We start from the raw sequence: 13,831 nt of genomic DNA on the forward strand, positions 1-13,831 counted from the left end.
AATAAATTCTGAAAAAAATTGTGGGGGAAACACTGAATCCTTTTCATATTTTCAGGGTGTTTTGGTATGAAAACGATCAAATTTAAAGATATTGAATACAGGCACAAAATACCGGCTATTAGCAGCTTCAATCCAAAGATATCAATATCAGCCTCTAAAATCCCATTTCATTCAAACCCTAGTCAAATCCATTCACTGATGAAAATGACTTTAGAGACAGACGGACAGAAAGAAATGAAAGACAGACAACTGGAAAGAGGGTGGAAGGAGGTGGGGAGACTAGGAGTCGAAGGGAGGAGGACGGAGGAGAAGAAAAGTGAGGAAGAGGAAGAGAGCCTGGTTGCAAGGAGGAGATCTGCTGAGCGGAATATCAATTATTTCCATGCTGACACTTCAGAGAGTTCACACGTTTTCCAGTCCTCCACCGACGTCTCTTCTCTCTGCCAACATCCCTCCTTCCTCCTCCTCGTTTCTTCTGTGCAGGGGAGATGACAGACAGGAGCTGGAGAGGAGAGGAGAGCAGAAAAGAAGAGAGGAGAGGAGAGGAAAGTATAGAAATGGATGGGAGGTAAAAGGAAGGGAGGAAAGGAAAGGAGACAAGAAGAAAGGAGAGGAGGGGAGAGGAGACAAAAGGAGAAAGCGGTGACAACAGAAGAGGCTTGGAGATAAAGAGGATAGGGAGCAAGAAAGAGAAAGAAAACAAAAGAAGAGGAGGATGGGGAGGGGAGAGGAAAGGAAGAAGATGGAGCGGAGAGAGGAGGATGAGAGGAAGAGAAAGGAGTAGTGGAGAGGAGAATAGATAGAGGAGATCTGTGCTGCTCTGCTGGGCTCTCTAAGCCTGTCAGTGAAAGTCATAGATGCATGAGGGCTTCCTGTAAATAATTGAAGAGGGGGAGTCCCCCCCTACACACACATCCACACACACACACACAGTAGTAGTAGAAATCCCCTGTCAAAGCCGTGCGGGAGGGAAAGTGAGGATGTTGTTTGATCATGTTTCTGCTACGCGTCTGTTTGATGCGGAGGCGCATGAGAAAGAATATATAGATTACATACGGCAGGTCTAATCTATCATATATGATGTTAGCCCTGCTTGATGTTTTATTGGTTGCTGCATAGATACGAGCAGGTGTGGGTGTGATGCGGTGCATGGCAGGGATATGTCGGTACTACTTTACTTGAAGTGGTGCTCGTAAGGAATTAAATGGCTGCGATCACACCTACAGTTTGTTTTCCCTTGGTCTGGAACCATAGTGGAACAGTTTACTCCGTTGCATTTTTGTATTTGGTTTGTTTAGGCTCACACTGCCCAATTACAAGTGATCCATGGCTTGTAAACAAAAGTCACAACTCACAAGCAGCTCATTTTGCGGTAACCTGTCATCCTGTCAAAACAAATCTGATTCCAGTCCCTGTGACTGTAGCTCAGCCTGATGGACTTGTCTGCACTCTTCTTCTCTGGTGTTCATACCAATTAAGAACACATGAAGAAATAGCAGAATATGAGCATCAGGCCAGACTTCATTTTGTTATGCTAGGCTTTCTAAGCATGAGGAACTGCTGGCTATCAGATGTCAACATCAGCCTCCTTATACCCATAAACCCTTCTGTTTTGAGGTTGATTCCTGTAGTTGGTTTGGATTATGTTCCCACTTCGAACAAACCAGCGCCAGGCGTCTCAGTGCGGTTATTTGGTGCCACCTGAGTTCAAATGGCATTGTCCTGTCCTGCCCAAATGAACTGAACTAAAGGAAAATGCTCCAGAGTTTGAATATACTGCTCCAGACATGCTTGGTGTGAATGCACACAGCGCACTGTGAGTGTATTATAATCATTATAATCAGAGCATGATATAATAAACACAATGTGCAAAAAAATTTAGGACATTGAATAATTTATGGGGCAAATGTATAGTTAATGACATGATATTAATTTGCATGTCATTTTCTGATGCTTGTCTGATGATGTGTATGTTACTGATGAAGTATGGTGTTACTGATGAATCGAAAAAATAAAATGAGCAAAATAGTATAACACTACAGTCACATGGAAAAGGAAAACCTCCACTGATTTGAATGTTTAATCTTGAATTTATGATGTCCATTGTCCTTGACAGAGCAAGTCTCACGACTCCAGGGCCTATGTTACGCATTCAAAACCCAGCATAAATTTTGCAAATGCATGGTGGCCACTGGCCAATCTGAAAACAGGATTTTGAGGATAGAAGGTTTTTAGTGCAGTTATGGTTTAAGTGGCTGGTATTTTCCCAATACCAGTCATCAGAAGATGCACCATTAGATTCAAATGTTTGCTGCACAGCCAGAGCTTATGATAAGCAGATTTTTTAAAAGTTATTATCATGTTAGCTTTTTTCCATGTAAATGATGTGTTATGAAAGGATGTTAATGTAACCCACATCCTTGGGTACAGCTCACTGTACCCAAGAGGTTTTCCTGATGCCCCTAAAGGTGAAATATCTAAACCTCAAAATATCCTGAAAAATATTTGGGATAATTTCCTTGCATAACACTCCTGTGTGGAGCCTTCTTGCAACAGGGCTCCTTAAGCCTTAGTTTGCTCCTAAAGGCTGCTCTGCTCTCAGTGAGATTCTTTATCCTCTTATTGCACCATCTCTAATAGGCAGGAGGATTTTGACACATATAAAACATATCAACTCAAAAAAAAAATTCAGCTCATTTTCTGCTCAAATGATGCTCCTTTTTAAGTCCAAATTGTTAATGATATGCTGTAAACTTAGTTATAAATGGTAAGACTATCATATTAATCCCAGGCATCTGGCAGAAAGGTGTGTGTGTGTGCGTGTGTGTGTGTGTGTGTGTGTGTGTGTGTGTGTGTGCGTGTGTGTGTGCGCGTGTGCATGTGTGTGCGTGCGCACTACCAACAGATGGCACAGTGTGCAATGAGCTGCTATGTGATAATTATGGACCATGCTGGGGAAAGTGGAAATAAGTGCTGATGAGTTTGTGACTGTGTGTGTGTGTGTGTCTGTGTATATGTGTGTGTGTCTGGGTGTGAATGAGCATGAGAGCGAGGAGAGATTAAGTGTCTGTTTGTGTGTTTCTGAACGGGAGTATGTCTAAAATCTATAATTATGTGCTGTATGTGTTAGTGTGTGATTATATGTTTGAGTCTATATGCTTGTATGTGTTTTTGTGAGTATATATATACGTATATACACATTTGTGTGTGTGTGTGTGTGTGTGTGTGTGTGTCAGTGAGGTTGGGCAGATGTCAAGGTGTAAATTGACAATTCAAGTTCGCTATAACATAAATATCACTACTACTACCACTACTATTACTACTACTACTAATAATCATGATGATAATTGAACAGATAGGTTAGATCTTTATTGCCAGTGACATGGAGGTTGCACTTACAGAACAACTCCGACCTATTACACACACATTCATATGCAATGTGTTTATTATTCTCACATATTACAACATGATGTATGGATGTGTCTTGTAAATCCCACATCGGCTGGGCACCTAGAGGACATGACACAGAAACAAAATGAAACAATCAATCAATACATACAATACATAACATGGCAGTGGCACATAATATAATATATAAGATAATTCTCCAAGGAGACAAAGAGGAAGAAGTATTTGTTAAGGACCTTTAGGGGATGTGTTTAGTTAACAGCCATCCTGCCATCTGTAATTTCTATTCAAATTGTTGATCCAGACTCAGTGCAGCCAATTCTCAAAAAAGCAACACTTAACGGAACTGAAATGTGTTTGTGTTCGAAATGTGAATTGTGCTGACTGTCCACCAGCCCACGAACGGTAATGGAAAGATATTCCTACATGCCAGCTCCTGTGAGTCAGAATATTAGAGACCCGGTCCGTCTGCCGGCGAAGACCTGGCAGCCCAGACACCATCGATTCAGAGTTTATCCTCCGTCCCTCTCTCTCTCTCTCTCTCTATCATTATTCCTCCTTTGTCGCTCCTCTTGTTTCTTTGCTCACTCTTCATCTCCCCTCTCTCCCTCTCCTTCCCTCTTTATCCAGGGGTCTGCAGGTCCTTAAATTAGATTAAACTAAATGTCTTAAAACGGTTTTCAATATAGTTAAATAAAACCATTTAAATATTGAATTCGGTTTGGATGTCGGAAAAATTATTTCTTGCTGTGCTGACTGTACACACTGTCTATATTCTGACAGGTCTACAGCTGTTTTCATTTTGTATTTCACTTACGAAACTGGCCTTGCAGTCATTAAAACGGTCTTGAAAAATCTTAAAGTTCACATGATGAATTTGGCAGACACCCAGTTTATCCTTTTCTGTTTATAATATGGATCCCTCCATCCTTTTCTTTCTCTGTCCTTCTCTAATCGTCATTTCTCCTCCATCTTCTTGTCTGTTCTTGTATCTCATCTCTCTCTCTCTTTTTGAGCCACAGCATCTGTTTTCTTATACCGGGATATCTTCAACAGGCGTAGGAGTGTGCGTATGTATGTATGTGTGTGTGTGTGTGTGTGTGTGTGTGTGTGTGTGTGTGTTTAGGCGTGTACTTTTTCCATTCATGGCACAATGGGTACAACACTCAGGCAGAATGATGAGAGTCCAATGATGTCTAGATCCAGGAAGAGGAGAAAGGAGAGGAGGGGAAGAGAGAATGAGTGTGAGCCCTGTGAGTCATCACACAGACACACACACACACACATACACACACACACATACACACACACACAGAGAACAGTGTCATGTTTAAAGCAGGGATTCTCAGATGTTTTCATGTCATTGATGGCCAAATGGACACACATTCGGCCACATACCCCCATTTGATAATATTTTATCCAAAATTTTTGTTGTGGTTGATTTATTATTGAATTATAGAACTGTCTGCTATAGGTGGGGAGATAATAGTAGTAAGAATGAAACCTTTAATTACAATCATCATTCTTATATAGTTTCTAATTCATTCTCGGATCATGTCTAGCAAATTAAACTATGAGAATGAGAATCGCTGCATTAAAGTACCAGGGGACAGACATCGCACACATAGCTAGTCACCTTCCATTGCCCTATACAACAAGAATGCCATAAAAAAAAATTCAAAAAACAAAACGAATTTATTCAAAAAGTTCAAATTTCAAAAGTAGTGGTTAGAGAGACCATCCCATAACTAAAAGGCTGCATTCATGTAACAACCAACGACCACTCTTTCACCTGGCATTTCACCTGGCATTAACATGCATCCTAGGAGGATTGGACTGTATTCAGATAAAAAAAAACTCATAGAATTCAGGTGTAAAGGTACCCAAGATGCTAGACATTCGATAATCGATAAATTATCAAACACATCTTGAAGATGCATCGAAGATCCAATCAGCCGAACCACCTCTGGAGGTGGTGAGAGACGCACGTGGCCACATTAACAACAAAGTGTAAATAAACAGAAATAAACTTTAACACACTAATCCAGTGAGGAAGCACACGCACAGATAGTAACACATTTGTCAAAGCTGGATTGTCAGGATACTTGTGGATAGTGAGATGAGGAACTGACTGACTGTCAGTTTTAAAGGATGTAAATGTAGGAGATGTGCTTGGCAATCTGCGTTTTGGTAAGGGAAAGGAGAATCCAATTTTTATTTAAGATTATTTTGGCATTTTTGAATTATTTGACAATTAACAGTAGAGAGAGACAGGATGGTAAATGCTTAAAATGTAAATAAGAAAATTAGATTCAATATGCCTAAGAACGTCCTTCCTCGAACCACTCTCTTTACTCTTTCATTTTTTTCATTTTCCCACTCATCCTCTCCCTCCTTCTCTCTGCACTTCCTTTCTTTAGAATGATTTGTTTACCCACAATTCCCCTGGGTAATTAGTGCTGTGATAATAACTAGTGTTGGAAACAAACACGCCCACTCACTGAGCAGCGCGCACACACACACACACACAGTGGGATGAAAAACAACTTTCATGAGCTTAGGCGCCTGAGTAATGGTGCAAGTGGAGCAACTACAACCCCCCACTTTTACATGAAGGGGAAAAAATTTGAGCTATGTTTGCCCAGTTTTTGAAATTGTCATTTTTAATAATGAATCACATTGTTATGTAGTTATACCAAAACAGGAACAAACAATAAAGCAGGGCAGAGGCACAGACTGAACTACCTCAGGATGGTAAATTCAGTCACAGTTGGTGATTGCTTGGAGGTTGTGTAATGAAAAAGCCCACACCTACAGACAAATTTACACATCTTATTCAGTGGGGCGCCCTCCAGAAAAACAAAGGACACGATGGTGCCTTTCAAAAACTAACTTGTAAGCTAGAAAGCTGGCTGGATTACTGGGATCGTGGGCGAACTCCTCTTCATAGCATTGCTAGCATTGAAGATAATACAGCGTGGGATGCTAGCTTGGTGGACATGACCGCCCATCCCTTGTAGTTCTCTGCCATTTTCATTCTGGTTTGCCCGGCTTTAGAGCTGGATTCAAGACTTTTTCAGGACCTGCACATACCTTGAATGTCTTGCCAAATGCTTCAGGAGTCAACATAATAACATTTGTCCTAATGGTCCGAGAAAGTAACGAGATTTCGTGCTAGTCGCCTTGGAGTCGTGATCTGAAACATCGCTAAATCTAGCAACTGTTACAAAGTTTGCAACAATTTCTGTTTTTTAGCCAATCAGCATTATGAGAAGTCCTGCCTACACAACCTCTGAGATATCTGCCAGTTGTGTTATTAACTCCCCCTCTGCTGTTCGAATGACCGCATTGCGCCAAAAGTCAAATGATTCCAAGTGATTTTTTGTTTCCAGTTTGTTTTTGAGTTCCTCATTTTTAAAGATAAAGTCTTTGTTGGCTACCAGACATTTCCCTATGCAGGAAGAAATCTGTTTTTTTAATGGACAAGGGGACAAAGTAGTGTCTCTATCAATTCAGTCTGTATAGGAGCTGGTAGTTCAACACATGACTGGGCTCTCCTCTACCTGTCTGATTGGGGCTGTCTCAAGCAGCTGCTATTCATCGTAGCGTGCGTGTACGTGTGTGTGTAATTCAAAAAGATTACAATAGATTGCGTGCGAGTGTGTGTGCAGATTGGGCACCTCTGCGTTCACTTCTACTAAATCTCCGTTGGGAACAGAGAAATGATAGATTGAGAGAGAGAAAAAAGGAGACAGAGAGAGGAAAGAAATAAGGCAGAAAAATGAGAGGAAAAAGAAGAGAGCGAAGAATCCCCCGCTGCGTTTCCCATCAGGAGGCGTCTTGCTCTCCTCACCGGGTGATTTATTCGCTCTCCTTTTCCTTCATGTCCCCCTTTCCGTTCCCCCCATTTCCTTTCTTTCGTTCGTTCTTTCTGTCTTGTTTCTGTGGGCAGCTGGTGAACATAGTTATCAGAGCTATTTGGAAATGGCGACAGACAGACGGGGCTGTTAAAATGACTCACCTGTGATTCTGAGCTTTTTCATCTGAAGTATCTTTAAGTCTTAAGTACACTTCTTTCTTTCCCACGTTCCTCTCTTTTGTCTGAATTCAGCTGGGATTGAATGTTGATGCTTTTCACTAGACTGTGAGGAGTCTCAACAGAAAATGTCTCTTATTTTAAAGGGTGTGTGTGTGTGCGGTGGGGGTTGTTGGTGTGTGTGTGTGTGTGTGTGTGTACCACCTTAACAGCTGAGTACTGACAGCTACTGTTTAGATGCATCTTCTGGTAGTGTAGTCATGGTGAACGGTCTACATTTGCTCAGCTTCCCTCCTTTCTTTCTATATTACTTACTAATTGCTTGACATTTTAGGGCTACTGCTAGATGTTTACACTGACTGATAGTTTTTTGGAACCAACTTTTCGGAAGTTTGCTTTAAATAAATAGTAAAAGCACTTACTGTGTGGACTGACCTCTCATCTATTGACTTTGTGTTAATGCCACACTCCTCCAGAAAGTTAAACTATGAGATGGGTCCCAAAATGGATGGCTCTCTAACCTTCATTAACTAAAAGAAGGCTTTTGCTGAGCATGTTCATTTTCAGCCAGTGTGTCTGCGGGTCATGGAAAAGTCTTTCATTATAATAACCCAAGGCTGACAGTTAAATATGGATGAATACATGAATACAGTTAAATATTACATATATAGTCTTAAATTCAGTTACAGGCATAAAAACAAGCAGTAGTGAAATATTTGAGGGAGAGAGATTGAAATAGGAAACACATTCAAAAGAAATAAAATGCATACATGAAATAAGATATGATTAAAACACATAAATAACACAAGATTATGATTATCTCTGGTGTAAATATGCACTACTTAGTCAATTTAGTCCCAGGCTAAAAAAGATTAAGATCCACAACAACCAACAATATTGTCAGCATCAATACACATCCCAAACCAGGGAAACAAAATCATAGTTACCAAAGGAGGTAGTTAGACTTTGGGGTGTGTGTGCATGGTTGTGTGTGTGTGTGTGTGTGTGTGTGTGTGTGTGTGTGTGTGTGTGTGTGTGTGTGTGACATTGCCAACAAATAGAGCATTCAGTCTTTGTCACCTGTCTATAGCAGAGGTTTGTTGCCAACCAATCATTTAGCTTTCAGACACATTCAACGGCTCTTACCCCACCCTCCGGCCCCCCATTCGTTCCCTACCAGTGCCACAAGTGTGTGTGTGTGTAATCAGCCATGTTCGATCCCTCACACCTATGTATGGCACCTCACCCCCCCCCCCTATAAGTGTGGGAAGCAGAGTGCCTACGTGTGTCAGTATGAGTGTGTGTGGGAGAGCGAGAGATATATAGTGTATGGTATGTATGTATGGATGTGTGGGTGTGTGTGTGTCTCTCTCTCTCAATCTTGCACCCCCCCCCCCCCCATCCATCCGCCCCCCTCCCTCCCAGTGCTGGTTGGTTGCCACGGCTACAGTGTCGCCTCTCCTCCTCATGTTGCTATGAGACTCGGACCGACAGACCTGAGCTGAATGACAATGTGTCTCCGGCTCTGGCGAGAGGCCTACAACAGCCAATGAGCGACGAGACGAGCGGTTCCCAAACTGGGGTCCGGGGACCTCCATTGGGCCCTGAGGGGGGTTGGCAGGGGGTCCCCAGCAAAATGAGAATAGCTTAATTTCACTATTATTTCATTGCCTGGACAATTAACTCAATGGAAGAATGTGTAACAATGACCAATAAAAATGGTATGACATGGATCTTTCATTACAATAGTCATTCTTATACATTCTCAAATTGGGTTCATTTCTAATTAAATAATAGTGAAATTAAACTTTTCCTCATTTTGTTAGGGAACAACTGGAACCCCAGTTTGGGAACCACTGACTGTCAATTCTCTTTTTCCTTCCTATTTTCATATCTTCTCCTTTGTCATATATTGAATAGATTTTGATACCTTTTATGTTTTGTCATTATTTTCATACTGAATATATTTAGAATTGTTTTGATATATTTTCATATCATACATTTTTCATTTATTTTTTCTTTGTCTCAGTATGTTCTCTTTTGCACACCCTGCATACATGCTGCACCTCATATTTGTATAATTTTCTTTCATATATTTGTACCTAATATGTTCTAGTGTTGTAATTGTCTCTAATTTTCTTTGCTATATCGGCTGCTGCAATGATCCAATTCCCCCACAGGAATCATTAAAGCTTAATTTTGACTTTATCTAAGGAAACAGAACAATAAGAAAGAACTATGCACATGAATTACACTTAGAGGCAAACAACTAGGACAGTCCTTCCACTAACACACTGATTAAAGGCATAACTGGCGGTTTGAAAATATGCACCTTAATTACAGATGACCACAATAGATTTGCTGCTACTGTAAATCATGTGTCTAATCTCTCTCTGTCTCTGTCTTTCTCTCTCTCTCTTCAGGAGTTGTTTACGGCGGAGTGTAAGTTTAAGGAGTCTGTGTTTGAGAACTACTATGTGATCTACAGCTCTATGCTCTACAGACAGCAGGAGTCGGGCCGGGCCTGGTTCCTGGGCCTCAATAAAGAAGGACAGGCCATGAAGGGCAACAGGGTCAAAAAGACCAAACCAGCCGCACACTTCCTGCCTAAACCTATAGAAGGTAACATGTACGCACACACACACACACACACACACATACAGCAGGGTTACAGTATTTTTTAGATTTCCATTCGTTTTTATTTTATTTTCAAATTCAGCGTTCAGTTGTGGTTTTAGTTTCAGTTATCTTTCAGATAGGGTTTGCTTGTTTTAATTTTTACTTTTCAGAAATGTTTAGTTTCATGCTTAGTTTTAGTCTTAGGCTCTGTTCACTCATAGCGTTTATTCGTGTGGAAAAAGCGCTGCCTGGAGCGCTTCTTCTGAGGAGAAATAAAAGCGGATTGCGTGATGTACACCTTGTTTCCATAACAACGGAGCACTCGTTTCAGCTCACCTGTTGCTCTGTTGTGTCTGATCCCACCGCTTAGCTTGCAACAAATACTAGATTATTTAAGCTCCAGATATTCACTTAATACAATGACCAATTTCTCCACCGCCACTTTCTCCATCTTTGTTGCTGTTGTGGGAAACGGCCGGCCTCCTACGTAGCATGAAACCCCGCCTCTCCTTCATTGTGATTGGTTGGCTGAGAACAAAACAGTTCAGGTCACTTGGCACTTTTCTGAGAAGTTGAAACTTTCTCAACAACATTTTGTGCGCCTTGTGGTCTCTCCCCATATGTTTTAATGTAAAAAAGGTGGTGTCAGTTTTGAAAAAAAAACGCTACGTGTGAACACAGCCTTAGTTTTAGATTCAGTCAACTATAGCAACCTTAATAATAACCTTAATAACCACACGCACACACACACACACATTAACCTCTCTGTCCATTCTTCATCCTTTGCCCCTTATGTCCATCCCTCCTTCTCTCCTCCCTCGTTTACCTGTACATCCATCACTCCCTCTTCCATTGCTCTTTCCTTCTCATCTTTCCTCTCATCCATTCTTTATCCCTCTCTCTCCTCATTCTCTCCTCCCCTCCTCATCATACCTACTTTTATCCTGCCTCCTCCTCTTCATCCCTCCCTCTATTTCCTCATCCGTCCCTTCACGGCTCCCTCTCCCCCTCCGTTTCTCCTCCTCCTCCCCTCCAGTTGCAATGTACAGAGAGCCTTCGTTGCACGACGTCGGGGAGGCGGCGACTAAACCTGCCGGGGCCCCGCCCTCCAAAAGCACAACCAGCGAACCGGTGGTCATAAATGGCGGCAAGCCAATCAACAAGCCCGACAAGGAGGCGACATAACCTCGCCCCCCTCCTCTCCCTCCTGGCCAATCAGAGGCCAGGAAAAGCCAGAGACTCCTCCCACTGCTGCACTCTAAAAACGAAAAAAATAAAAGCCTCTCGCTCTGACTGGTCAGCAGTGGGGCCGCACGTCCCGCCTCCCCTCTCTCCCGATTGGTTGGATCCAGCGTAGCGGGGCCGAGCCAGAGGAACAGAGCGCACCAATCGGTGGACGGGAGGGGGGAGAGGAGGAAGACGAGGAAATAAAGGGAGGAGGAGGAAGAAGAAAGAAGTTGAGTCAGGCCAGTGCCGGCCAGATTTTGGAACTGGGACAGTGGAACGCCCTAGCTATGTGATACAGAATGCCTTTTTAAAAATATAACAAACAAAAAAAATAGTCTTTACTGGTATTTTTCTGTGACAATCTGTAAGAATGAGGCCCCCTTTTTCCTCTCCAGGTAGTACTTTTTTCTGTTGCCAGGTAGCCTTGCTTGCTGATGGCTACACACAACTAAACACACACTAACACACACACAACCTCCACCGAAAATCCACCACTTGGTTTCTCTCTTTCTCTCTTTCTGTTCGAATCTCTCTCTCTCTGGTGGTGTAGCATCAGGCAAACAAAATCACTCCAAACATTTTACCCCTACTATTCCACTGGTGGCTTTATTTGGAAGTAAGATTTGAAATAATGCCAAATATTGGACAAGTGACCAAACACTGGTGATTCAGAGGACGCTGAATCATCACTCAAACGATTAAAATTGATCAAAGGACATTTTGTACAATAGCTTGTAATGGAATGTACTTGAGAAACGAGGGTACTGTACATTACATACAAAGCAAACCAGACATTAATCCTGGCATTAATCAGCTTTGAACTGTCTCTAATTTTGATCACTGTTTTCAAATTCAACACTTCTCCTCCCGGGATATGGTGTAGAAAAGAGTGTTCTTATTTGACAATGACACTGTAAGCATGATTGTCTCTTCATTATTTCTTTATTATCTGTTTGTTTGATGGTTTATTATGCTGCACACACAAAGCACTAGTGATTATCTGGCTACATTGCTGTACAGACACAAAACAAGAACAGACCCTTTCAGTTTGCACCTCTCTCCCTTTTTCTCTGTGACAAACCTTTTTTTCTGTCCCTTTACTAATGCTTTAATTTCCAAACCGCTGATGGAAGTGTAGCTCGAGAGAGGAGAAGATAAACTGTAATGGTTTGGCATCAAGAAGGGTATTGTAGCTGGGATAACATCCACTGCAGTCGGATGTATTCTTACAGTCTGAGTGCTGAACGATTTCCTTGAATTCCCTGTTTGTAGCAACATGGAGTATATGGGGGGCATGCAAGGTGTCCAAGCACCATGGTAGCAGTTGCTGTAGTTTACATGGAGTAGCAGGGCCGACACTGTAGACTGAGGTTTTTCAGAGGCTGGGTCAAAACCTCAAGGTGGGTCACAGGACGTTTTTGAATCATAATGGAGGAGGAACTGGTATCCAAAGTTAATGTTTTAAATACATTTTGTTTCCACTGCCTTCCCAAATACTTGAAATGCAAGGTAGGGCTAATTATAGGTTGGTAGTTTAGTGAACTCGGAACAGGGTAAATGATGTTGAATTAGCGTGCACAATAGCCTGCAAAATCAGTTTAGGTAGTCTCTGCAGAAAAGTCTGAAAAGCACTGCAGAGTTGCAATGTTTTTTAGTTCAACAGCCAAGACCAAATAGCACATAGTGATTACAATGTTATATCAAGCTGTAATCAAATCAAAACACTGAATGATGGGAATGTGCGAATGTGGGGGAAAACTACAAGGCAGAAAATCAAATGCCTTGAAGTGAAATGAAACCAAATAGATTCCCACGCACTCTAGACGGCTTGTTTGCCCTCTCACTGTGACAGTCAACATGACGCCAATCTGTTCTGGACCTGGAGCTGGTTCTGCACCCAAGCCTTCTGTTAACTTGTCTTTTCTTTGACAGCTAGACTAGAGGCTTGTTTGGGCCAATTAACTCCTCAGAAAGTTGAGCCGGTAGTTGGGCATATTGCTGCAGAAATGGCGTATACTGTGAACCCGCCCCTCGTATTAGTGTCAGTGACAGTTTGATGCAGAGCAGATGGGTATAGTCTGTTATGCTCAGGATAACCAGGCTGCTATGCTGCATTCGTTAGAGACGCGACATGTCTACTTATGGAGTGCTGCGGCTGAGCGCTGCCATTGTGATGAATGAAAGCTGCTACGCCAGCCATGGAAGCCGCGCGTCTCGGCAGCTGGAACTCTATTTTTGTGAGAGTAGTCTATTTATTTTTCCTCAACGCGTGAATGTGCGGCCCTTTTACCCAAAAAAGGTCTATAAAAACATATATAAACGCATTTGTGAAGTGTATAACCCATTAAAACATGTATTTGAAACAGATTATTGAAACACTGTCTTATTTACTGAGAGGGATGGTCCCGGGTCACATTTTATTGGTCGAGGTGACTCTTCAATGACTTTACCTATAGATCAGACAAAACAATATGTTCACAAAAATTAAAGATGTCATTAATCCTTGTTGCTGTCGGTGTAGCAGATGAAACACTGTGCATT

The 13,831-nt window shown here is 41.9% G+C and overlaps 1 protein-coding gene across 2 annotated transcripts in view; it reads left to right on the plus strand.

Moving 5' to 3' along the window:
• Nucleotides 1–11,248, plus strand: part of LOC139919248 (fibroblast growth factor 14-like) — a 55,313-nt gene extending 44,065 nt beyond the window's left edge. For both annotated transcript variants that reach the window (XM_071908925.2, XM_071908926.1), the window contains exons 4-5: nt 9,868–10,066; nt 11,100–11,248. In XM_071908925.2, coding sequence (XP_071765026.2) covers nt 9,868–10,066; nt 11,100–11,248 — 348 coding nt within the window. The remainder of the gene's footprint in view (nt 1–9,867; nt 10,067–11,099) is intronic.
• The last annotated feature ends 2,583 nt before the right edge of the window (nt 11,249–13,831 follow it).

Source organism: Centroberyx gerrardi, chromosome 21 (genome assembly GCF_048128805.1).
Source record: "Centroberyx gerrardi isolate f3 chromosome 21, fCenGer3.hap1.cur.20231027, whole genome shotgun sequence".
Classification (NCBI taxonomy): Eukaryota; Metazoa; Chordata; class Actinopteri; order Beryciformes; family Berycidae; genus Centroberyx; species Centroberyx gerrardi.